Below are 25,424 nucleotides of genomic sequence, written 5' to 3'. Positions count from 1 at the left end.
TAGAGACAATGGTATGTGAGGACATTGTCTTCAAATGCTTTTCAAAGTGTAAGTCAGTATCTTGAGTGTATGTGTATCAATCTGAGAACAACAGGGACATGGTTTAGGAGGTCCTGGCTGTTTAAGGGTCCATGTCGTCAGGTGACGTTGATAGTGGCATTCATCTGAGTTTAACTCGTACTTGCACTGCCTGCATGTGATCTGTATGTTAGTTTTACATGTATGTTAAGTTGTTCAGTAACATGTGGTGAAAAGCGACCCACTAAGTAATGATAAATGTCATCTATGACAAGATATAATGTAAACTAAATGTAATCTCTCAAATTGATGTTTTGTGGGTTACAAAAGGATCCAGTAAGGTTTTAAACTAAGTTTTCCTTTCATTCTTTCTGTCATCAGTAGGACCATTCTTGTATTCAATTCCAAATATTCTCTGCTAGTACATTTTTGACTTTGTTTATTGATCCTTCTCGTTGTGTTTTATCTGCTACAGATAATGAAGAACAGCGACTGCACTGAGAGCTACACGAAGACGACAAGTCCAGTGCTTTCTCCCCTCAGCAGAGCTGAAAAGGTACATTACATTTAATTACTACTTGATTTGATCTATTTAAATACCGACATACTTCTTTGGGCTGTGTGTGTGTATGCAGTAGTCTGTATATCATATGGTTTATAGAGACAATGGTATGTGAGGACATTGTCTTCAAATGCTTTTCAAAGTGTAAGTCAGTATCTTGAGTGTATGTGTATCAATCTGAGAACAACAGGGACATGGTTTAGGAGGTCCTGGCTGTTTAAGGGGCCATGTCGTCAGGTGACGTTGATAGTGGCATTCATCTGAGTTTAACTCCTACTTGCGCTGCCTGCATGTGATCTGTATGTTAGTTTTACATGTATGTTAAGTTGTTCAGTAACATGTGGTGAAAAGCGACCCACTAAGTAATGATAAATGTCATCTATGACAAGATATAATGTAAACTAAATGTAGTATATCCTGAATTCCTTAGTGAAAAGTAGGTTTAAGGATTATACTTTTCATAACCTAAGACCTGTAATCATTTGGGCTGTCGAGTGAAAGCAGAACTGCATTGGATTTCAGAAACACAACCATACATGCTTTCATGTAATGTTTTTTTGTGTGTGTGTTTGCATCTTGCAGGGTCTTGATGAAGTGATGCCTCTGGAAACCAAGCAAGACATTGACCATTTGGGTAGGTTGCCTCACTTACCTGACTTATAGTTGTGTCTGACAGAATAGAGAATACTAATTATATATTTAACAACAAAAACATTTGTGTGTTAAGCAGAAACTGTGTCATCCACAGTGAGTGAGACTGCTCCTCCCTATGAAGGTAAGGCCAGTTTGGTTGTTGAACTCGGAAAAGGCATTGAAATAAGCTTATAAATAAGATACAAAACAGTGTTAAGACCTAGCCGAGACAGTTTTGATCTTCAAAAATTGATTGATTAGTTTCCTTTTTGGGAGTGGTCAATTATTACGAGAATGCATTCCAGCCTAGGACTTTTTAAATATCTAACCCATCATTCTACCCCTGCTGTCCAAAAAGATAGGAGGTATGATATGTAGATATGACCCTCAGTGTTTCCCCTAGGTTTACTGCCTTGGCAGGGTGCTGCTCGGGTATCCCGAAAACATTTTTCGGGGCCCCCAAATTTTGTTTATCCTCTGGAGCAGAGAGAGGAGCTGTGGATTATTGTTATTGATATCGTACAGTAACAAAGTATTTGTACATTAAAAAGTAATAAAGTACAGTGTTACACTGTACTTTATTACTTTAATTCAAACTGTATTCCCTTCTTATCATGTAGCCCACACTTCTTCCTTTCATTGATACATTTAAATGACCTGACTACAGCATATAACATACCTGCTGCAACCCTGTGCTGCTGCTGCTTCTCTCTGCCTCATCCTCTATTGCTGGAGGCAGCTCTACCTCATCTGATCTCTGATATGAAAGCAATCGTGTTATGATCATATTGAGCTATTGGTGTGAGTCTAACATTAAACAAGCATTCTGCTTGTCATACATTGCTGACGATACATTTTAAGTGATCCTGAGCTAATTTACTGAATAAACCAACTCACATCTCCTGTCTTTTTTTTCACCCAACTCATTAGACTATTCTTCTGCTGCCGTTTCACTGTTGTTTTCTGTCAAATTCAATACTGTAGTTCAAAACCGCGGTACCTGCTCACCATCTCTGAGCTATTTTTAGAATGCGCACGTTACGTTCGTTGTCGCGTTCGCGCGCGTCCACCTGGCTGTTTGTTTCCTTCTCCCGTGACGATAACGGCTTGCGGTTAAAAAATAATAATAAACAAATTTGAAACTGGGGGGGGACACAAACGGGCAGACAGCAGAGCTGCTGTTCTCCTCCTTTCCTCAGCTCTTGTCTCTGATTGTGAGTGTGTGCATTCGCGTGTGTGTGTGTGTGTGGGGGAGGGAAGCGGAGCCCTGCCCTTCAGAAACAGAGCGGAGGGAGAATGTGAATACGCAAGGCAGTGGACACTGAAACATGCACATTGGATAAATAACATATGTGTTTAGTTTATTTAATAAAAAGAGCACATGTTTAATGTGAAATGTGACCGTAGATAGATTACTTCAGTTGCAATTTGGTGCTATATATATATATATTTGTTTTTTAAATAATAAAAAAAAAAAATGTAAATAAAAATAAAAAAACACCTTGAATTTCAGTCAGGGCGCGGGGCTCCGTTGGCAGGGCGCAGCTCCCCGCCAACACAATGGTAGGGGAAACACTGACCCTCAATATTTGACCCTCAATGAATTAAAAAAAAGGTAGCACTTCTGTTTGGAACAGTAACCTTTTTTCTGATATAAAAAATACAGCACATGTCCAAGACCTTTTTATAAAGATTTCTCAATAGTCACTTTACTTATTGGATTGCTGTCCTAAAGTTAAGGCTAGGAGGCAGGCAGGAAGAGGATGGCATGTATGTGCTACTCGTATCCAATTTTCAGATAAAAAGCAGATTACAGTTATTTCCAACTAAAATATGACTGCCTAGTACATTTCACATTTTGATTCTACTGATTTTTTTTTTACTTGTATATCTTTCAGAAAAGGATCATGAAAATGCCAGAAGAACAATAAAAAAAACTGTGGGCCAATGATGAGGTTACCGCAGTAATGCGGCATTTCAAGTGTCATATTGCCAAAGGAAATCTGGCAACCAAATCCGAGTGCCAGCACTGCAAGCTGGTTGAAGGCAAAGTGCTTGGCGGACGAACAGTACAAAATGTTAGAGACTTTGTTCGCAATCGCGGAATTGCTCGAAAGAGGCAGTCACAGTCAGTTTTGTTTTGTTTTGTATTATGTTGTGGTTATCCTGATGACTTAACGTTTTATACTGCACCTATGTTCAACGGACGGGTTGAGATTATGATGTTTGGAGTGTTTTTTTGTCATAGAATAGACCAAATAAACATAATCTAAAGAATTTTTCAAGAAATAATTATTTGGGGGTAGTTTTTGGGGTGCGTTGCCTTGAGGCAACACTGTACCGTAATGGTAAAAGAGAGTTATTGTTTCAAATTTGAACAACATTTATTTAAAAACACATGGGAAATACTAAATAACCTCAACAGGTGAAATTGCATGCCAATTAAAATATGAAAATTGTTATTTTTAATAATTCAACAAGATTACATGTCTGAATGTTGCCTGCAGGCAACATTGTACCATTGTGAAACAACCTTTAGGAATAAATACGCGAAGAGTCTGGGCATCTTTCATCAAACTTTATTTTGCCATTTAACACAATAAGCTCACTGCTTGTGGAAGTTCATGAAGCAGTTCTTGTCTGCAGTGAAGCACAGGTACGTGACACACTTTGGACACTGCACTTTCACTATACCCTTACAGCCAAGGTATTTGCACCGGCCCTTTTTCTCCACCCACAGGCCAATGGTCAGTGTGGTCTTGATGCACATGTGTTGATGGCACTGATGAGGCAGAACCTCTGTGCTTCTTCTCAGCCAGGTCTCTGTCAACATTATGAGATGGTCTCCCCCTCTTCTTCAAAACTTTCCTCTCGTTGCAAAGGCAACTTGCAACTTCAGCTTTGAATTTAAGCAGGCTGTACACTTCTTTCTTGGGGGTGCCAAAGTCCTTGCAGTCCCTGCGGTACAAGAGCCACGCATTCACTAGAGTGAAATCCATCATGTGGAACACGATCTTGTGATGCCACTTCCTTTACCTGATCTTTGTTCTGTAGAGAGCAATCAGCGAGTCTAGAAGATCCACTCCTCCCATACTCTTATTGTATGCATGCACGACACTCGGGCAGGTAACCTGCAATGTTTCTTTCTTTTTCTTATCCCATCTTTGCACAGAGATCGTTGGGTTGGCTTAGGGAAAAGGTTGAGAGGAGATGGCGATTGTCATGCCATTTCACTGCCCTGAGTTGGACTCCGTCATAGCTTGTGGCTTTCTCTTCAAAGGTTCCCCTGCCTTTCTTCTTCATTACTTTATGATCGGAGAAGCTGCACCCTGCCAGACGATTGTGCCTTACTGTTCCAACACAGTGGATTTTTCTCTTTTGGAGAATGGTCTGGAGATCCACACTGGTAAACCAGTTATCAAAGAACAGCTTGTGGGATTGGTTGCCTGGGATGATGCTCGCAAGTCGCAGAACAATGTTGCCACTAGCCCCAATATCTGGCATGCCATCCATTGGAAAGATTAGGCCTGTGTGCATTTGGAAGTTTTAGGCGATCCCGTTGCTGTCTGACAATGCATATATGTTGTCTGTCGATCTGTATGTCTCTGTGTCTGTGTAGCTGTTTGTCTGTCTGTAAGCTGTCTCTGTCTGTCGATCTGTATGTCTCTCTGTCTGTGTAGCTGTTTGTCTGTCTGTAAGCTCTGTCTCTGTCTGTCGATCTGTATGTCTGTCTGTCTGTGTAGCTGTTTGTCTGTGTAGCTGTTTGTCTGTCTGTAAGCTGTCTCTCTGTCTGTCGATCTGTATGTCTCTCTGTCTGTGTAGCTGTCTGTAAGCTCTGTCTCTGTCTGTCGATCTTTATGTCTCTCTGTCTGTGTAGCTGTTTGTCTGTCTGTAAGCTGTCTCTCTGTCTGTCGATCTGTATGTCTCTCTGTCTGTGTAGCTGTTTGTCTGTCTGTAAGCTGTCTCTCTGTCTATCGATCTGTATGTCTCTCTGTCTGTGTAGCTGTCTGTAAGCTCTGTCTCTGTCTGTCGATCTGTATGTCTCTGTGTCTGTGTAGCTGTTTGTCTGTCTGTAAACTGTCTCTCTGTCTGTCGATCTGTATGTCTCTCTGTCTGTGTAGCTGTTTGTCTGTCTGTAAGCTATCTCTCTGTCTGTCGATCCGTATGTCTCTCTGTCTGTGTAGCTGTTTGTCTGAGTAGCTGTTTGTCTGTCTGTAAGCTGTCTCTCTGTCTGTCGATCTGTATGTCTCTCTGTCTGTGTAGCTGTCTGTAAGCTCTGTCTCTGTCTGTCGATCTTTATGTCTCTCTGTCTGTGTAGCTGTTTGTCTGTCTGTAAGCTGTCTCTCTGTCTGTCGATCTGTATATCTCTCTGTCTGTGCAGCTGTTTGTCTGTCTGTAAGCTGTCTCTCTGTCTGTTGATCTGTATGTCTCTCTGTCTGTGTAGCTGTCTGTAAGCTCTGTCTCTGTCTGTCGATCTGTCTGTGTAGCTGTTTGTCTGTCTGTAAGATGTCTCTCTGTCTGTCGATCTGTCTGTGTAGCTGTCTGTAAGCTGTCTCTCTGTCTGTCGATCTGTATGTCTCTCTGTCTGTGTAGCTGTCTGTAAGCTCTGTCTCTGTCTGTCGATCTGTGTGTGTAGCTGTTTGTCTGTCCGTAAGCTATCTCTCTGTCTGTCTCTCTGTCTGTGTAGCTGTCTGTAAGCTCTGTCTCTGTCTGTCGGATCGTATGTATCTGTGTCTGTGCAGCTGTTTGTCTGTCTGTAAGCTGTCTCTCTGTCTGTTGATCTGTATGTCTCTCTGTCTGTGTAGCTGTCTGTAAGCTCTGTCTCTGTCTGTCGATCTGTCTGTGTAGCTGTTTGTCTGTCTGTAAGATATCTCTCTGTCTGTCGATCTGTCTGTGTAGCTGTCTGTAAGCTGTCTCTCTGTCTGTCGATCTGTATGTCTCTCTGTCTGTGTAGCTGTCTGTAAGCTCTGTCTCTGTCTGTCGATCTGTGTGTGTAGCTGTTTGTCTGTCCGTAAGCTATCTCTCTGTCTGTCTCTCTGTCTGTGTAGCTGTCTGTAAGCTCTGTCTCTGTCTGTCGATCCGTATGTATCTGTGTCTGTGTAGCTGTTTGTCTGTCTGTAAGCTGTCTCTCTGTCTGTCGATCTGTATGTCTCTCTGTCTGTGTAGCTGTTTGTCTGAGTAGCTGTTTGTCTGTCTGTAAGCTGTCTCTCTGTCTGTCGATCTGTATGTCTCTCTGTCTGTGTAGCTGTTTGTCTGTCTGTAAGTTGTCTCTCTGTCTCTCGATATGTATGTCTCTCTGTCTGTGTAGCTGTCTGTAAGCTCTGTCTCTGTCTGTCGATCTGTATGTCTCTCTGTCTGTGTAGCTGTTTGTCTGTCTGTAAGATGTCTCTCTGTCTGTCGATCTGTATGTCTCTCTGTCTGGGTAGCTGTCTGTAAGCTGTCTCTCTGTCTGTCGATCTGTCTGTGTAGCTGTCTGTAAGCTCTGTCTCTGTCTGTCGATCTGTATGTCTCTCTGTGTGTGTAGCTGTTTGTCTGTCCGTAAGCTATCTCTCTGTCTGTCTCTCTGTCTGTGTAGCTGTCTGTAAGCTCTGTCTCTGTCTGTCGATCTGTATGTCTCTGTCTGTGTAGCTGTTTGTCTGTCTGTAAGATGTCTCTCTGTCTGTCGGTCTGTGTGTCTCTCTGTCTGTGTAGCTGTCTGTAAGCTGTCTCTCTGTCTGTCGATCTGTATGTCTCTCTGTCTGTGTAGCTGTCTGTAAGATCTGTCTCTGTCTGTCAATCTGTATGTCTCTCTGTCTGTGTAGTTGTTTGTCTGTCTGTAAGCTGTCTCTCTGTATGTCTCTCTGTCTGTGTAGCTGTTTGTCTGTCTGTAAGCTGTCTCTCTGTCTGTCGATCTGTATGTCTCTCTGTCTGTGTAGCTGTTTGTCTGTCTGTAAGCTGTCTCTCTATCTGTCGATCTGTCTGTGTAGCTGTTTGTCTGTCTGTAAGCTCTGTCTCTGTCTGTCGATCTGTATGTCTCTCTGTCTGTGTAGCTGTTTGTCTGAGTAGCTGTTTGTCTGTATGTAAGCTGTCTCTCTGTCTGTCGATCTGTATGTCTCTCTGTCTGTGTAGCTGTCTGTAAGCTCTGTCTCTGTCTGTCGATCTTTATGTCTCTCTGTCTGTGTAGCTGTTTGTCTGTCTGTAAGCTGTCTCTCTGTCTGTCGATCTGTATGTCTCTCTGTCTGTGTAGCTGTTTGTCTGTCTGTACGCTGTCTCTCTGTCTGTCGATCTGTATGTCTATCTGTCTGTGTAGCTGTCTGTAAGCTGTGTCTCTGTCTGTCGATCTGTATGTCTCTCTGTGTGTGTAGCTGTTTGTCTGTCCGTAAGCTATCTCTCTGTCTGTCTCTCTGTCTGTGTAGCTGTCTGTAAGCTCTGTCTCTGTCTGTCGGATCGTATGTATCTGTGTCTGTGCAGCTGTTTGTCTGTCTGTAAGCTGTCTCTCTGTCTGTTGATCTGTATGTCTCTCTGTCTGTGTAGCTGTCTGTAAGCTCTGTCTCTGTCTGTCGATCTGTCTGTGTAGCTGTTTGTCTGTCTGTAAGATATCTCTCTGTCTGTCGATCTGTCTGTGTAGCTGTCTGTAAGCTGTCTCTCTGTCTGTCGATCTGTATGTCTCTCTGTCTGTGTAGCTGTCTGTAAGCTCTGTCTCTGTCTGTCGATCTGTGTGTGTAGCTGTTTGTCTGTCCGTAAGCTATCTCTCTGTCTGTCTCTCTGTCTGTGTAGCTGTCTGTAAGCTCTGTCTCTGTCTGTCGATCCGTATGTATCTGTGTCTGTGTAGCTGTTTGTCTGTCTGTAAGCTGTCTCTCTGTCTGTCGATCTGTATGTCTCTCTGTCTGTGTAGCTGTTTGTCTGAGTAGCTGTTTGTCTGTCTGTAAGCTGTCTCTCTGTCTGTCGATCTGTATGTCTCTCTGTCTGTGTAGCTGTTTGTCTGTCTGTAAGTTGTCTCTCTGTCTCTCGATATGTATGTCTCTCTGTCTGTGTAGCTGTCTGTAAGCTCTGTCTCTGTCTGTCGATCTGTATGTCTCTCTGTCTGTGTAGCTGTTTGTCTGTCTGTAAGATGTCTCTCTGTCTGTCGATCTGTATGTCTCTCTGTCTGGGTAGCTGTCTGTAAGCTGTCTCTCTGTCTGTCGATCTGTCTGTGTAGCTGTCTGTAAGCTCTGTCTCTGTCTGTCGATCTGTATGTCTCTCTGTGTGTGTAGCTGTTTGTCTGTCCGTAAGCTATCTCTCTGTCTGTCTCTCTGTCTGTGTAGCTGTCTGTAAGCTCTGTCTCTGTCTGTCGATCTGTATGTCTCTGTCTGTGTAGCTGTTTGTCTGTCTGTAAGATGTCTCTCTGTCTGTCGGTCTGTGTGTCTCTCTGTCTGTGTAGCTGTCTGTAAGCTGTCTCTCTGTCTGTCGATCTGTATGTCTCTCTGTCTGTGTAGCTGTCTGTAAGATCTGTCTCTGTCTGTCAATCTGTATGTCTCTCTGTCTGTGTAGTTGTTTGTCTGTCTGTAAGCTGTCTCTCTGTATGTCTCTCTGTCTGTGTAGCTGTTTGTCTGTCTGTAAGCTGTCTCTCTGTCTGTCGATCTGTATGTCTCTCTGTCTGTGTAGCTGTTTGTCTGTCTGTAAGCTGTCTCTCTATCTGTCGATCTGTCTGTGTAGCTGTTTGTCTGTCTGTAAGCTCTGTCTCTGTCTGTCGATCTGTATGTCTCTCTGTCTGTGTAGCTGTTTGTCTGAGTAGCTGTTTGTCTGTATGTAAGCTGTCTCTCTGTCTGTCGATCTGTATGTCTCTCTGTCTGTGTAGCTGTCTGTAAGCTCTGTCTCTGTCTGTCGATCTTTATGTCTCTCTGTCTGTGTAGCTGTTTGTCTGTCTGTAAGCTGTCTCTCTGTCTGTCGATCTGTATGTCTCTCTGTCTGTGTAGCTGTTTGTCTGTCTGTACGCTGTCTCTCTGTCTGTCGATCTGTATGTCTATCTGTCTGTGTAGCTGTCTGTAAGCTGTGTCTCTGTCTGTCGATCTGTATGTCTCTCTGTGTGTGTAGCTGTTTGTCTGTCCGTAAGCTATCTCTCTGTCTGTCTCTCTGTCTGTGTAGCTGTCTGTAAGCTCTGTCTCTGTCTGTCGATCTGTATGTCTCTGTCTGTGTAGCTGTTTGTCTGTCTGTAAGATGTCTCTCTGTCTGTCGATCTGTGTGTCTCTCTGTCTGTGTAGCTGTCTGTAAGCTGTCTCTCTGTCTGTCGATCTGTATGTCTCTCTGTCTGTGTAGCTGTCTGTAAGCTCTGTCTCTGTCTGTCAATCTGTATGTCTCTCTGTCTGTGTAGCTGTTTGTCTGTCTGTAAGCTGTCTCTCTGTATGTCTCTCTGTCTGTGTAGCTGTCTGTAAGCTCTGTCTCTGTCTGTCGATCTGTATGTCTCTCTGTCTGTGTAGCTGTTTGTCTGTCTGTAAGCTGTCTTTCTGTCTGTCGATCTGTATGTGTAACTGTTTGTCTGTCTGTAAGCTTTCTTTCTGTCGATCTGTATCAGAACACGTCACACGCACACGTTCCTGCATTAAGAAGACCCCACCGTGGGCTTCACTGTGTATCTGATCAGAGACATCTCTACAGTCAACACACGCACACACACACACACACACACACACACACACACACACACACACACACACACACACACACACACACACACACACACACACACACACACACACACACACACACACACACACACACACACACACAAACAGTCAGAGAGCAGAGTCTCCAACAGGGGGCGGTGCTGTTCCAAAGGGAGAAGAAGTCTGGGTTGTGAAAGTATAGCACCCCCTCCCTCCCTAATGAATTACCACCACTGAAGTCTTTGAGCACGCCCTTTATTTCCTGTTCTGCTACATCCGAGCTGCTAAGAGTTCATTCAAGCTCAGAGATGATGACTGTTGTTACTGTGAGTATGTACTGAGGGTAAGATGAGTGACTTCCAGCGGCTCTTAATAATGCAAATAATGAGAAATATTGATGCATTGATCAGCATGCATTTTGATCACCAAGGTGAATAGAGTAACATGTGTAACTTCCCAGATACATTTAAAGGTGGGGTAGGTCATTTTGAGAAACCGTTAGAGATACACTTTTTGTTATATTCCATGGAATGCTCTTAACATCCCGATAGCAATGAATATCCTAAGTGCTTTGACAATAAATACATAAAAAAATGTCTGTGGAAGCCGTAGTTCTGTAAAAAGCACGACCAATCATCTGAGCCAGCCCGGCTAAAACAACTGGATGGCCTACCTGCCTGTCAGCCTTCCATCTGTGCACAAACTTATCTTGTGCCCTCATTGGTCATGTGCGCGTTCGTGTGTGTTGGAGGAGGGGCTCTGTAAGGAAGTCTGAAGGAAGGGGCAGATTTTTTCCGGTTGTGCACTTTCAAATTCTAGCGCACTCGAGCTGGTTTCTCCAAAATGACCTTTAAGACATTAATTGTTTTAAAGATTTCTGAAATATTATGTAAATATGCAAAAGAAGCATTATGTAATGCAAAAGAAGCATTATGTAATGCAAAAGAAGCATTATCTAATGCTAACTTACATTGAATCTATGAGAAATCTACAGCCCAAAGTCTAAAAAGGAGGACCTGAATGTTTATTTTCAGTCGGAAACAGGCTATGGTTTAAAAAACAAAAAAGCCAAGATCTCAAAATGTGGCCGCTACATTAACAACATTAACAACAATGACTGCTAGAATACGGAAGAGGATTAGGGCCTGTGTTTATTTGATAAATCTGACGGGTTTTTCAACTATTTCTGAGATTAAAGTAATAATCACAATATTAAAACGAATAATAACTTTTGTTCAGATTTGCCAAAAAAAATGCACAGGTGGCCTAATCTTCCTCCATATTTTAAAGTCTGCAAAGGACAAATAAATCCCGACTTTTAGTCCCAAGCATTGTCAGAGTACATAGTGTGTGTGTGTGTGTGTGTGTGTGTGTGTGTGTGTGTGTGTGTGTGTGTGTGTGTGTGTGTGTGTGTGTGTGTGTGTGTGTGTGTGTGTGTGTGTGTGTGTGTGTGTGTGTGTGTGTGTGTGTGTGTGTGTGTGTGTGTGTGTGTGTGTGTGTGTGTGTGTGTGTGGGCGTGGCAGCAGACAAACCGGCTCTCAGGCCGGACCTCTGACCTCAGCTTCACACTCTGCTGCTGTCACTTTATTCCACCTTTTATAACATCTCCACACACCTGTAGCTGTGAAGAAGATACTATAATCCCGTTTGGACAGAAGGCATGACCTTAAAGTGCTCCGTGGTTCTCATGTCTGAACGTTTTCAGAGCGGTACTCCGTTACATGAACTGAGATACCAGAGAGCAAACCTGAAGATCAAAACATTTATGGAAGGCACAAAAGATGATGAAAATATTTCAGCTGCTGTCCTGCCAAAGGCGAGTGTTGATTCTGTGTGCAATGTTTGACTAAATGTATCGTTAACATTTTATTCCTCATCTTATCCCAAATCTTTCAAAGCATCTCCTATTATTGAGCAAATGCATGATCCGCCGAAGAGCCTGTCTGACAGTATTATTTAAATGTTATCCAGGTGTTCACCCTCTTCTCACCAGTCACCTGAAAATCATGAACCTGAAACGGACAGAAGGAGAAACAGTCTGTTGAGATTCCCAGTCTTTTCACAACTTTGACACAGCACTGCTCTTTCTACAGTTGCTGTTGTGTACTCCTGACTTTATCACTCTCTGCCTGAAGGCACACTGATGTTGCTGCTCTGACAGTGATACTGAAAACACAGGATATTGACAGAACTTTAACATAATGTGTCAGTTTATTGATTTAATACAAGAGGATCGTTGGTGTAGATATCTAGGTAATTTGTTTCAAATAAGGTCTTGCTTTTTCTGGGGTATGACCCCCAACGATGTTTGCTATTATGTTTCTTTACAAGATTTGCTCCCCCATTTTAAATCTCACCAAGAGTCGCGAGAGGAGCATAGATCTCTTTCTGAAAACGTGGCCCCCAACTAATAAGGTTGAATAGCCCTGGTCTAAGGTGTCAGCCAGTCTACAGTGTTCATCAAACCTGAACAGACACATTGCATGTGTCTGTTTAAAGAGGACCTTTCATATATTGTGGGGGGTTCCCTTCCCTTTAGTGAGTTATACAGGTTTCCCTGCATGTACATGGTCTGGAAAGGCTAAAAGCCCAACATAGTGACATAACTCTGTAAGACTGACTCTTCTATTAGCTATCACGTTGTATGTGACTGTACTAGTTAAGTGGAGCAACATCACTAAGTGGTTGACCAATCACAACAGAGCCGGCCAGCTAACCAATCAGAGCAGACTGGGCTCTGGTTTCAGACAGAGGGTGAAAAGAGGTGCTGCAGCACAGACATTATGAGAACAATAAAGAGCTTTTTGAACATTAAAGTATGGAGACATGTCACAGTAGAGAGACTAAATAATTATATACACCTGAACATCAGCAGCATATTTCCCCTTTAATGGGAATACACTGTAGCGTTACTATAGTAAGCGCTTTCAAAGGTTCACTTTAGAAAACCCAAGAAAAAGCACCACATATTTGTAATGGGCACTGCACTAGTAAAAGGATGCTTTAAGATTTAGAGGGGGAGTCATCTAGAGTATGTTTCAAATGTCTACCTGCTTTTATATAGTAATATAAAATACGAAATACTGTGGGACTGGAAGGAGAAAAGGAATGTGACTGTTAGCTCATCTGACGCCTGCCTGCAAATCCTGATCACCAATCACCTGTCCTATAGGAAATCATTGGGAACGTGTGTGTGTGTGTGTGTGTGTGTGTGTGTGTGTGTGTGTGTGTGTGTGTGTGTGTGTGTGTGTGTGTGGGTGTGTGTGTGGGTGTGTCTGAGTGGGTGGGTGGGTGATATGGTAGAGGAGGGGACAGGAGAGGTAACAGGGTAAGGGGTGAGGGGGCGTTGGTTTGGGGGGGGGGGGTTAAGGCTACGTGGAGAGGGCTGGGGTAAAATTGGGGTGAAGGTTTAAGTTGAGGGCAGAGGGGAAAGAGAGTAGAGGAAGTGTTTGTACGTGTGTGTGTGTGTGTGTGTGTGTGTGTGTGTGTGTGTGTGTGTGTGTGTGTGTGTGTGTGTGGGTGTGTGTGTGTGGGTGTGTGTGTGTGTGTGTGTGTGTGTGTGAGAGAGAGAGAGACAGGGTTTAAGTGAAGGGCAGACGAGAGACTGCCTGTGTGTTTCTGCCCTCTGAACGACCCCCTCTACACATGAAGGAGAGGCTCCCATGAGTGTGTGTGTGTGTGTGTGTGTGTGTGTGTGTGTGTGTGTGTGTGTGTGTGTGTGTGTGTGTGTGTGTGTGTGTGTGTGTGTGTGTGTGTGTGTGTGTGTGTGTGTGTGTGTGTGTGTGTGTGTGTGTGTGTGTGTGAGAGGTAAGCAGTGCAGGTGAACATTGTGGGGTGTAAGTGTTGCTAAGTACATCCTCACATGTAATACCTCTGCATGTGCTGTTGTGATTGAGTTATCCATTCATTATTTGTTATTGTTTTGGAGATACCATAATAAGTAGACTGGATGGTTGAATGATTAGCAACAAGAATTGAAATTCTTGCTCAGGGTAATAAATTGATCTCAGCCCATAGAAATGCACTGAATATAAATGTCATACAGCCCGATGTGACTGCAAACTTCTCCAAAGTAACTACACATTTCTTTGACACAAACATTCACAACGTTGATTTGCTCTCACAGAACACGGGAGTTGCTGGTCTACCACTGCATAGATCACGGTTTCAGTTACCTGTTGGAGGGGAGGTCTATGCAAAGAGGTGAAAAGATTCCGAATAAAGCATACACTTAAATAATATAAACTTATTGATGGCCTTTTTTTAGGTGGCTTCATTACATTTTACTGTGGTCCTGTGATTGCTTAACACCGTTGCTGGTACTCCAGTCTGTTTCTCGAAACTGTGACTGCCATCTACCGTAGGCATACACTGCATCTGGAGAGTTAATTTAAAATGATTTAAACCATCCCTTAATGTACAACAACATGTTTCTTCTCTAACAGAGGTAGGTGCCAATATTATTTTTGTTGGAGCAGCTCAGTAGAAAATCTAAAGAAATGAGAGAAGAAATCAGCATGACATAAAACTCTATAAGTCATCTATTTATGTCATTATGGATACATTAGGATAATACACCTTCCACAGTTCTTCCACCACCTGCATTGTGAGCAGACTGCCTGTTTCACGCTCCACAACGTTTCACCGGAACACTCAGCAGAGATCTGACTCCAACTGGCAGAGAGGCCAGGAAGGACAGGTGTGGCAGAGTGTGTGTGTGTGTGTGTGTGTGTGTGTGTGTGTGTGTGTGTGTGTGTGTGTGTGTGTGTGTGTGTGTGTGTGTGTGTGTGTGTGTGTGTGTGTGTGTGTGTGTGTGTGTGTGTGTGTGTGTGTGTGTGTGTGTGTGTGTGAGAGAGGAAGTTTGCGGGTTGGTCCAAACGTAACGGCTCCGCGGACGTTACGTCACTATACCCGAAATACGTCACTATACCCAAGAAGTAAATAATGGAAAAAGAGAAATCTCTGTACAGTATTATTTTAAGGCTACCTGAGCATTTTAAATACTTCCTTCCAAGAGACAAGGAAGGAACTAATGAACAATTGCAGCAGCATAATGCGCCATCCTACCTGCAGCTGTTTTAACTGGAACAGACTAGAGACAGGAGGTTATATCAGAGATTTGGTATGAGTTTGTTATAAATGTGTCGGTCAGGAGGGGGCAGATCTTATCTCTTGAAATTCAATATAAGAGTACAGGGTTACTTCAAAGGTAGAGAAAAAAGATCAGTGACCTTCAAATCATTATGGGATTGTTAAAAAATAAGTCTTCAGACTACATTTGAAACTTGTGGGAAGTGTTTTTGCTTTCGACAATACACATTTTACTTCTACTTGAGCTCTCACTATCATGTTGATTGATATTTTCTTGCTTTCCTCATAAAGGATTTGAAAAGCTTTTTAATAATTCAAATTCAAATCCATGGATGACATCACCTCCTGCATGTGCATGATTTAAACAAAATATAGTTCTGGTCATAAAAACGTGTATAGGGCAACTATTGTCAAAAACTCCAAAGGGTACCTTACTGTAATGGGCGTACCAACAAGTCGCTATGGCCTCGGCAGCGATGTGAGGTGAACTCTGTTTGACCACAGAGGAGGCACTCAAGTTCAAATGTTACATAATCTCAATGGGCTCTTGTAGACATGCTGCTTCACACACACACACACACACACACACACACACACACACACACACACACACACACACACACACACACACACACACACACACACACACACACACACACACGCGCACACGCACACGCACACGCACACATAAATAAACAGAGCCATACAGTACGTGTGCATTTTCCTGGGTTCCCTCACTCCAACATCTGCCTTTTTTCATGACCACAGTAATTCTTTATGTGTGTGTGTGTGTGTGTGTGTGTGTGTGTGTGTGTGTGTGTGTGTGTGTGTGTGTGTGTGTGTGTGTGTGTGTGTGTGTGTGTGTGTGTGTGTGTGTGTGTGTGTGTGTGTGTGTGTGTGTGTGTGCACTTCTTCATAAACATGTGAAGTGAGTGTTAGCAAATGGTAGTTCCTGCTCTGCACTGCTGATACAGAGGCTTTGACCCTTCAGTCACCACACATCATTCATCACTTTCTGGCCATTCTAACAAAGACAGTAACATTAACATGTTAAACAGTTAGAGGGCTTCAGATCACAGTTACAAAATTGACCTTTGATATGAACAACATAGGACAGCTCTTAGACTGACTTAATGGTGAGGGTGCATTGTTTGGGAGCATGAATGTGCTCCAAAATGTCAATGCTGAACCATTTTAACCCGAAGCTGGTTCTGAGATCAAGAGGCCTACCAAACATGATGTATTAGCTGACCATCCTTAAGCCCTTCTGTTAGTTTCCCACTTGGTTATTTTAAAATCATATTTTGTAGATTATAATTTTTTGGACAGACAGATGGAAAAGATTTTTGACTTACTTAGCCTACTACATGATCAAAGCAATGCAACATAGACATTTAGATGACGTTACTAAAGAAAAGTTGGCATCCTTTTTTTCAACCCAAACCATGATCGTTTAGCTCAACCTAACTATGTAGTTTTGTCACCTGAACCTAACTTTACTGAATGTTAAATCAACAAAATGTTGGACAGCTTTCATTAAACTGATCAGTAGAAACCATTTGAAATATAACACTCAATTATCTTGTGCAAAATACATGTAGTCTTCTCATGCTCTGGACTGTCTGTTGTATCACTCTATGTTGCATGAATGCAACCATGTTTAATGGGGAGTGCACTCTCTCTCTCTCTCTCACACACACACACACACACACACACACACACACACACACACACACACACACACACACACACACACACACACACACACACACACACACACACACACACACACACACACACACACACACACACACACACAGAGATTGGAATGTGGACTGGGGCTGTGTGTTAAACACTGGGATGATCATCCAGGGGTCACACAGGGGTTTAAGTCTAGATGTGGCGCCCTGCTGTCTTAACACCACAAAAACACCCATGCTTACATAAAGTACATGTACATGTCTAAGGTAAGACAAACATTTAAAGTTGAAAATACACATGCATGTACATATACATATGCACTTACAGACATATACATATTCCCAGAGAGACCGAACATACTTAGCTCATCTTAAACCTTGGTAATCTGGTTGAACAAACACACACACACAAACTCAAAAACCGCTGGGTTGGTGCTGATGGTACTGTCTTAAACTGGTTCGAGTCCTACCTCAAAAATATGACCTTCTCTTCCCATTCTGTTTTCTTTGTAGATGATTCCCTTTGGCCAACTTATTGACAAATACTTTTCCTTTTACTGCTATGCCTGCTGACAATCAGCTTTATTTCCTCTGAAACCAAAAGATCGGTCCAATCATATGAGCCTCAATAATTCCCTTGAGGACCTGAAGTGTTGGATGGCACAAAACTACTTACAGCTGAATGAAAGCAAGTATGAAGATGTGCTATTTGGCCCCCTACCTTAGAAAGGCAACCTTGGCAACCGATCCATTCCTGTGAAACCAAACTTCTAATATTTGTCTTTAAGAGTCTTTAAGCTTGACAAAGCAGGGCAGTGCAACAGAGTGGTGCAGTGACAAGTCCTAAAACCCAGAAGTGAGTTAGCATTTTACCACTTCCGGTTCCCTCGTCTCAGAGTCAATGTTTCTAACTAGTCTCGAAATAAGGTCTGTGTTCGACACAAATTGAAGATACGGATCACGTTTTGTTCTACGACATTAAATACATCAGCAGTGACCCCACTGGTGATTTCTGAAGAGTTGACGTGTCTGAAAAATGATGGTTGTTACCAAGTGGCTGAATAGGACTACAGAAGTCGTGGAGGACGTTGTACGTCATTACACCGAACAAGTAAACACTCCTCAAAGTTTGTTTTTCCCCGTGTTCTGCTTGAAAGCAAGTCTCTGCCTCCTGCAAACTGTTCAAACAAACGCTTCAACTCGTTCCATTTAGAATCTGTGTGTTTGAATATGGATCTTAAATTGGCCTGACGTTGAAGTCCTGCTGTACTTAGCTGTAGTTCCTTTATAGCGTAACGTTAGCATTTTGCTTCTGGCGATTAGATTTATGATTCGAAAAGGATAAAAGTAGGGTAGACATATGGATATTATCCGGCTGAACAAAACGTGCATTTATCAAACAGGTTCGTTTTCCACAGATCTTACATTTAACAATATTCCAAAATCTTGTGGAGAAATCCCATTGCTTTTTTTGTCGAGGGAACCCTTGCGCAGCTTTCTTCCGGGTCGGCCTACACAAATACGTAATCACGGCACCACTCTATAGTTAAAGTCACGTCTGTATTACTGACAAAATCAAGCAAAGAATCGATTCATTAGAGAAAGTCCTCTACGCCTTTACACCCTCCCACCTGATCTACTGTGACTCCCTGTATCCTGCATGGGAACAGTCAATCATTCCTGCAACTGGTCCATAACGCCGCGTCCTGGCTACTGACAAGGACCCGGGAGAGGGTCCATATCCCCCTATACGACCTCTCTCTACTTGCTGTCATTGCTGTTCTTGATGGATTTAAAGCTTCTCCTGCTTGTGTGTAAAGCCCTACATGGACAGGCCCCTCATATATTGCAGACCTCCTAACCACTATCCTAACTTAAACTCTGTTGACGGTTACCCCTTTTCCACCAAAGCGGTTCCAGGGCCAGTTATGAGCCCTTAAAACAGGGAACCAACATCCTGGTGGGCCTAGGAACCGAACTCTGAATACGTCTGAGTCTTAATTCGGAGGCTGGGGCAGATTACCTGACCAACGACAAGCAGGCCAAGGAGTAGAACGTTCTTACAGATCCAGTTTTGCTGACATTAGTTGACAAAGTGATTAGTACACGACCACACACATGTTGTCACGCATCACTAAACAGGCATACACGTGACATACTATTTATTTTTCACCATACTTTTAATGACAACCAAATCAATCAATATGTAAGCTACAGTTGTTGTCATTTTAGACAATTAAAAATCATTGTGAAAAATACGCCGGTGAAATATGGCGGTAGAAAATGGCTTGTGCCAGAATATTAGCAATAAGTAAATACTCATTTATGTTGAATAATGAATACGCATCCTATCCCTGGATAATTGTCTGTGTGGAGTTTTATATAATATATAATGCATTTGAAACACAAGCATTATTTAGTTTGTTGGCTCTTAATCTTGTTATTGAGATGTCTGACTGTTGCGCTGGCTGTCCTATAATCACCCATGTTGAATGACAGAAACTTCATTTACAGCGTATGTTGCCAAACATTGTCAATTAATACTGAAATAATATTCACTTTTTGGGATATTATCAACCAAATCAACTGTAACTTTACAGTGGCAGATTCAATCAGCAAACGGTAGGCTCAAAGCTGGTGGAGCCAGCAGCGTTTCACTCCAATGGTCAGGTGATGTTGCTGAACCGTACTGGCAAACAATTAGCCTGGGTACTTTCCAGAAGAGTATCAAGTTGGAAAAGTTGTTCTTCAATTCGATCAGGCTTTGTAATAATGGGGACGTGAGCAGATCCAAAGCAGTCAGCCATTGTTGGTGTGTGTGAGATTCATGTTGGTGTTGGTGTTGCTGATGTCCCGACGTGGCTCCTACAAGACCAATTTAAAGGTTGATTGATCCATTGTAATACTGTAATAATACCCTATTGAGATGTTTCTCCCATATATAATTTGTTTGCATTCTTTTTAAACAAACCTTAAATCAACAGTGTTATTATCCTGAAGTATAATCATCTTATCTTATAAGAGAAGAGGGATTAAATATATGGGGTTGTGGGAAAGGATCGGTAGAGAAGGAATGGGTGTGGGGGGGTGAATGAAGAATAAACGTGTCCTCATTAAAGGTCCGGTAGAAGATCTGAGGCTTGTGGAGCTCATCACTGCACCTCCAGCCTCCTGTCCTCTCGCTCTGCTCTTTAAAAGCTACTCACATGTGTGAAGGGCGTAAAATCACTTCCTGGATTGGATCGCTTTTGACCCCATCCTCTCTGTGGGAGGTGGGCCTGAAGGCCGAGCCTTTCACAGGGCTAAAAGGTGACTGCTGTCTCACTGAGACAGACACGGACAGATGAGAGGAGGAGGGGGAGCTGTTGATGATACCAGCTGGAAAACCAGTCAGAGAAGGACTTGTAAAGAGTTCACAAGTTAGAAGAAGGGGATAGAAATCTTGCTTTTGGGGGGAAATGTTCAAAAGTATGGCTAAGATATTGACAATATGAAATTAAGAACAACACAGCCGAATGCAAAATCCATATTATCCATGTATTATTTGGGGACAGTGATGCCAGGATCTTCTCAATTGCTTTATAGTTTTTCCGAAATAATCAGTAGTCAAATTAGCAAGTCTAATTTTCTCTCTAAAAGACCTATTTGTGAACCCCCCACACACACACGCACGCGCACACACACACACACACACACACACACACACACACACACACACACACACACACACACACACACACACACACACACACACTCCGCCCTGTGACCTGCAGTCAACCTCTATCCTGCTAACCTGTATTTATTGGCCATTAAAGGCCGATAGTTCACTCAAACCCTGACAACTCTGATTTATAGGCAGATTCATCACACCATGTTACTACAGCACACACACTTACTGCCCAGTGCAGGTACTCTAGATGTGGAGAGATGGATGTACAGATATGTGGAGGGATGACAGACAGATGCACGTCCACAGAGAATGTTCGCCACCATCACCAAGATGCACTGATAAAATAAATAATAAATGTATCATAAACACTCATGTATGTTTGTATGATAGTAAATGCGTACGCATCCTCTAATACCTGCCGTGTGTGTGCGCTGATGCGTTTGAATGCATGTGTGTGTCAGCTCTAGAGTTGAGCCATTAGCCAGGAGTCAGGTCGTCTGAGGTCCCCTATTGTTCTCTGCTTCCTGGTGACCCTTGGGGACGTGTGTGTGTGTGTGTGTGTGTGTGTGTGTGTGTGTGTGTGTGTGTGTGTGTGTGTGTGTGTGTGTGTGTGTGTGTGTGTGTGTGTGTGTGTGTGTGTGTGTGTGTGTGTGCGCGCGTGTGCGTGTCTGTGATATGTAGTAGCTGCTCATATTGCTTGCTACTGTCTTACAACCTGTGGAGGGTGGTACAGTACCAGAGTGTATAACAAAGAGCTGTACGTCGTCCCTGTTTCACCCTCTGGTTTCTGAGGAGCCGTTCAGAAGCTCAAAGTGTGTCTGTCCCCATCCTGGCATCACCAACTGGGCTTAACACTTTGAGCATCCCCAAAATGTCACTCAAAGTGGCCATGGCATTTATTATGTAAAACATTCAGCCTTAGGCACTGTAGTGGCGAACAACTTCAAGAAATAAAACATTTATATCAAAATAAAACTGCCGCTCAGCAAGAGGATCCTTTTTGTGCCTTTCATTCAAATAACAAAGAACAAACAAAACCATGCCTACACTGGTGCACTGATCACCACCACCTGTCTCCAATATATACATATCATAAGGTGCCCAAACCACCTTCAAAATAAAAGCATAAAACAACTACTTAAATTAACTTAAATTAGAAAAAAAAGGCTAATTCCCAAAAAATAAAAACAGCAAGAAAATAAACGTTTAACTATTAAATAATATAAACCAAGATATGACAAAACAGGCACATGCAGGCAAGTAACCATTGCTTGCTGAGGGGATGTGCTCCAGCCAGTGTGTGGTGCTTGGCTTACGTTTTTTTAATACATCTGTTTCTGAAATATGAGGCAATACATTAGCAATACAGGCCATGCTATATGTGGGCAGTGCCAAGTGGCACACATCTCTGCTTTTGGTTGAGGCGGCAGCTTGGCCAATCATGGTTCATCAAAGAGGAGCTTTACCAAATTAGGAAAGACTAGGGAGTTGTCCCCATGCTGCTGCTTCTTACATTTTGAGATGAATCTATGCAAGTATTTACTGAAGCAATGCTACAATGTACAAATACTGCAAAAGTTCCAATGAAAATATTTAGGCTTCAATAGTTTCAAAGCCCCAATATAATTTAAATGAAAGACTAGTTGCCAGATTTTCATGAAACGTGATGGAACAGTAGAGGATAAGCCAAGGAAGAACTGATTACATTTGGGATCTGAATCAGATTGGAGTCACGTCATTCTGTAACCATGGACACAGCAGCAACCCCTCTGGTCAGTGTGCTGGTGGATCTTGTATCTTGACTTCATGACAATTATACAATATGTGTTTTTTATGTGATAGGCAAGTCACACATACACACAACAGGCATACTGCTACTTTTGGGGTGAGGAGGTGAGTAGGGTTCATGTGCAGGCCAGATGACAGTTGGAGATGGAGGGAGGAAGAGAGGAAGGGGGGGGGGGACTGTCACAGTGCCTGCCTCCTCCTTGTGTCAGCAAAAGCCCTTCAGCCAAATGCTGATTTAGGTTCAGAGTCTGATAGGGTATTTTCTGGAATCTTGCTTTGTCGACAATCATACATGGAATTGATTCACTATCATAACGGTTTTGTCCTGCTGTTACTCCCTTGTGTCCTCAACTGTATCAACTTACTTCACCTGTTTATTCTTGTATTTAACGGGGACAGCACACATTAAAGGGGTCCTTTACAGAAACAATACCTTTAGTATATGATTATTTTTCACCATTTTCCATACCACACAGTGATACCAACATTGAAGGCGTACAATTAAAGGTTTCAAATAATATCTGTGTCTGTGTAAAGGGTGAGTATTGATGCTTCGATATTTATGGTAACTCTGAAATATTGCAAAGACATTATAGTGCATCTTAAAGCCACACAGACATTAGGTATTTGTATAAATGCCCCCTTATAGTGACAACATTTTTTATTGAGCAGTCCCCTAATGCAACCAATAACCTTTTTCTAGTCAGGGCTAAACCGAAATGCAACTAGATAAGCAGGTAAGGAAACAACACAAGTATTTTATTGTGAAACAGGCAGAGCTGGTGCATGGTGGTTGGTGGTTGGAGCTGCAGACAGAGAGAGATAAGGCCACAGAGGTCATGAGTTACTGAGGTGACTTTGCAGGCTGGTGAGATGTGGAGACAGGTAATCCTGGAGGAAAAAAAAAACGTGAATTTCGGAGTACTGTCAGCTGATAGGACTGGTTTCCCTCCGTTGAGAGGACTGTAATCAGAGCTGGCCCGACCCATTAAGCGACATAAGCGGCCGCTTAGGGCCCCGCAGCCACTAAGGGGCCCCCTAGCAAAAGATGAAAAGATATCTCAGTACACCGTCGCCGTGATAAGTATGTTTAATTAATTGTGTTAATATGCCTAGATTGCCTACTCTCAAAGTCATGTATTATATTATTGAATCAATAATATAATACATTAACCGTGCTTTACCTGAACGTCATCATGACACTAGAGAGGACGGCAGGATTGTGATTTCCCGTGTTCAGTGGATGCAACAGAGGCAAGACACCAGACCAACCAGAGAGTTGAATGGAAATAAACATCTGTCTTATTGGCTGACAGGTACCTATCCTGTGAGCTGTGACAATGTTTAAAATAAACTGTCAGTCGGACTCAGACTTTTTGAAGATGGACATAAGAACATTTTTTCTTAAAAAAGACGAGTGGTGGCTCACACAACAACCCCAGAGCCACCACTTGAGCCAGGTAAACAAGGTATGTAAATCTCAGTAAACTTCCAAGCTATGCGAACATGTAAGCAAAGCATAAATTACAGCTACGTTGACGTTACTTTGAATCGCAGGGGTAAGCTAAACCGAATCTATAGCTAGCCAGATATATTAAATAAACACTTTGTCATACAATCTAAATGTTATATTTTTTAGCGTTACCTGGTGATTTCAAAGAAAGCTCTCTGGGAAATGTTGACTTACTGTTCGACATGAAGCTACCTTACAGTCAGTGTTGTGCTAGTTACTGAAGACCAGTAACTAGTTACCATTACTAGTTACTTAATTTCAAAAGTAACTCAGTTTCTTTACTGATTACTTACAACAAAAAGTACAGGCGTTACTGTGAACAGTAACGCATTAGTTACTTAAAAAAAGGGCTCCCATTAATGCCCTTATAGTCTTCATTTCAGTACTGTTATTGCATTGGAGAATAATACAATCTGTTGATCAAGAAATAGCAATAGAAATAGTAGAAATAGCCTGCATGTGTTCTACAACATACCGTGCAATGGCTTTATCAACTTTTCCCTGGCTAGCAGTCCCTCGGTTAAAATCCAGCCGCTGTTGCTTTGGTGGAGGTGGAGTGGCGTCGGATGAGTCTGGGTCTGTGGTCTTAGCTACTAGCTTCGTCCCAGCATGTTGTTTTTGCAGATGTTTCAACAGATTTGAATTGCTATTTTGGGCAGTAGATAGGATCTTTGACCCGCCAAGACACAACTTACATTTAACTAAAAGGTTATTTTCTTTGTGCTCGACAAAAGTGAAATAGTGAGAATCTCCACGCGGAGAAACTTGACTTGAGCAAACATGGGGACTATGATTGATCATGAGAGCCAACAGAAAGTGAAACTAGATGATAAATGTGTTCACACAAATGTGCATTTGTGGGTGTGGGTGGGTGGCTTTGCACATATATGGGGCCGTGTGTGTGTTCAGGACATGGAAACCTGCTCTGCTCAGACCCATTATCCTGTGTCCAAGTGTCTCCAGATTGTGTGTAAATCCAGCTGAGACTTTCGTGTCTCAAGGGAACAATAGTACGTGGTTGGGTTTGGGGGCCCAGAGAAGACATCTCACATATAAAGTGCATTTTCTGTGTATGATGTCTGAGACAACAGATAGTTTCAAAAACGGTTACGTTAAAGAAGTTCCATGCTTTCACCTTCTGTAGATCTGCAATACAAATATTTTGTTGGTGTGGGAGGGTAAACTGCAACCGTGAGCATGGTTATGCCATCATGTCGAGCAAGTTTTTTTTGTCAGTTTTTTACTGAAGAGTTACATACGGGTACGCTCTTCGTATACCAGGGGTCGGCAACCTTTTTGATATGAAGTGCCATTTAAAAAAAAATAAAAAATTGTTATCAGCGTGCCAACTATCGAGAATTATCAACGGGGGGGGGGGGGGGGGGGGGGGAGTTGAGGAGCTTAGCTTGACGCTCGTCAACTATCAGCAGGAGGGCGGGGGAGCCTCGCTGCGGGGAAGCAGTGTGTGGACCTGTCAGCGCAACTTACACGATGCCGAATTGAACAAACAAATTTAAATAATTGTATTAAACGGCATAATAATAAGGGCGATCGTCCGTTCTGTGATTCTCCAGATCACACATGTTATGATATTAGGGTCATGCAGAGTGAGATGAGATCGCTGTCCCTTTAAGAGAGAGAGATAGAGAGAGAAGGGTGTGGCTTGTGCATGTGTGTTTGTGGATGGTAGAGCGACAGTGATCGAGCGTGTGTATGTTTCTGGAAGTGAAACGGGAAAGCAGAAAAACAGAGGTCTGTGATGTATTTTGTGAAACAGAAGAACAGCTAAATAAATGCAACGGCCTCCCAAGAAGAGCTCGCCTCTCTC

General features: G+C 42.7%; 1 protein-coding gene across 1 annotated transcript in view; it reads left to right on the top strand.

Moving 5' to 3' along the window:
• Window positions 1-25,424, top strand: part of LOC307025174 (uncharacterized protein) — an 88,945-nt gene that overhangs the window by 3,631 nt on the left and 59,890 nt on the right. The window contains exons 5-7 of the mRNA XM_079659786.1: window positions 494-574; window positions 1,163-1,214; window positions 1,308-1,355. Coding sequence (XP_079515912.1) covers window positions 494-574; window positions 1,163-1,214; window positions 1,308-1,355 — 181 coding nt within the window. The remainder of the gene's footprint in view (window positions 1-493; window positions 575-1,162; window positions 1,215-1,307; window positions 1,356-25,424) is intronic.

The sequence above is a fragment of the Notothenia rossii genome (genome assembly GCF_949606895.1).
Source record: "Notothenia rossii genome assembly, chromosome: 11".
Lineage (NCBI taxonomy): Eukaryota > Metazoa > Chordata > Actinopteri > Perciformes > Nototheniidae > Notothenia > Notothenia rossii.
This window is presented reverse-complemented; position numbering and strand designations above follow the sequence as displayed.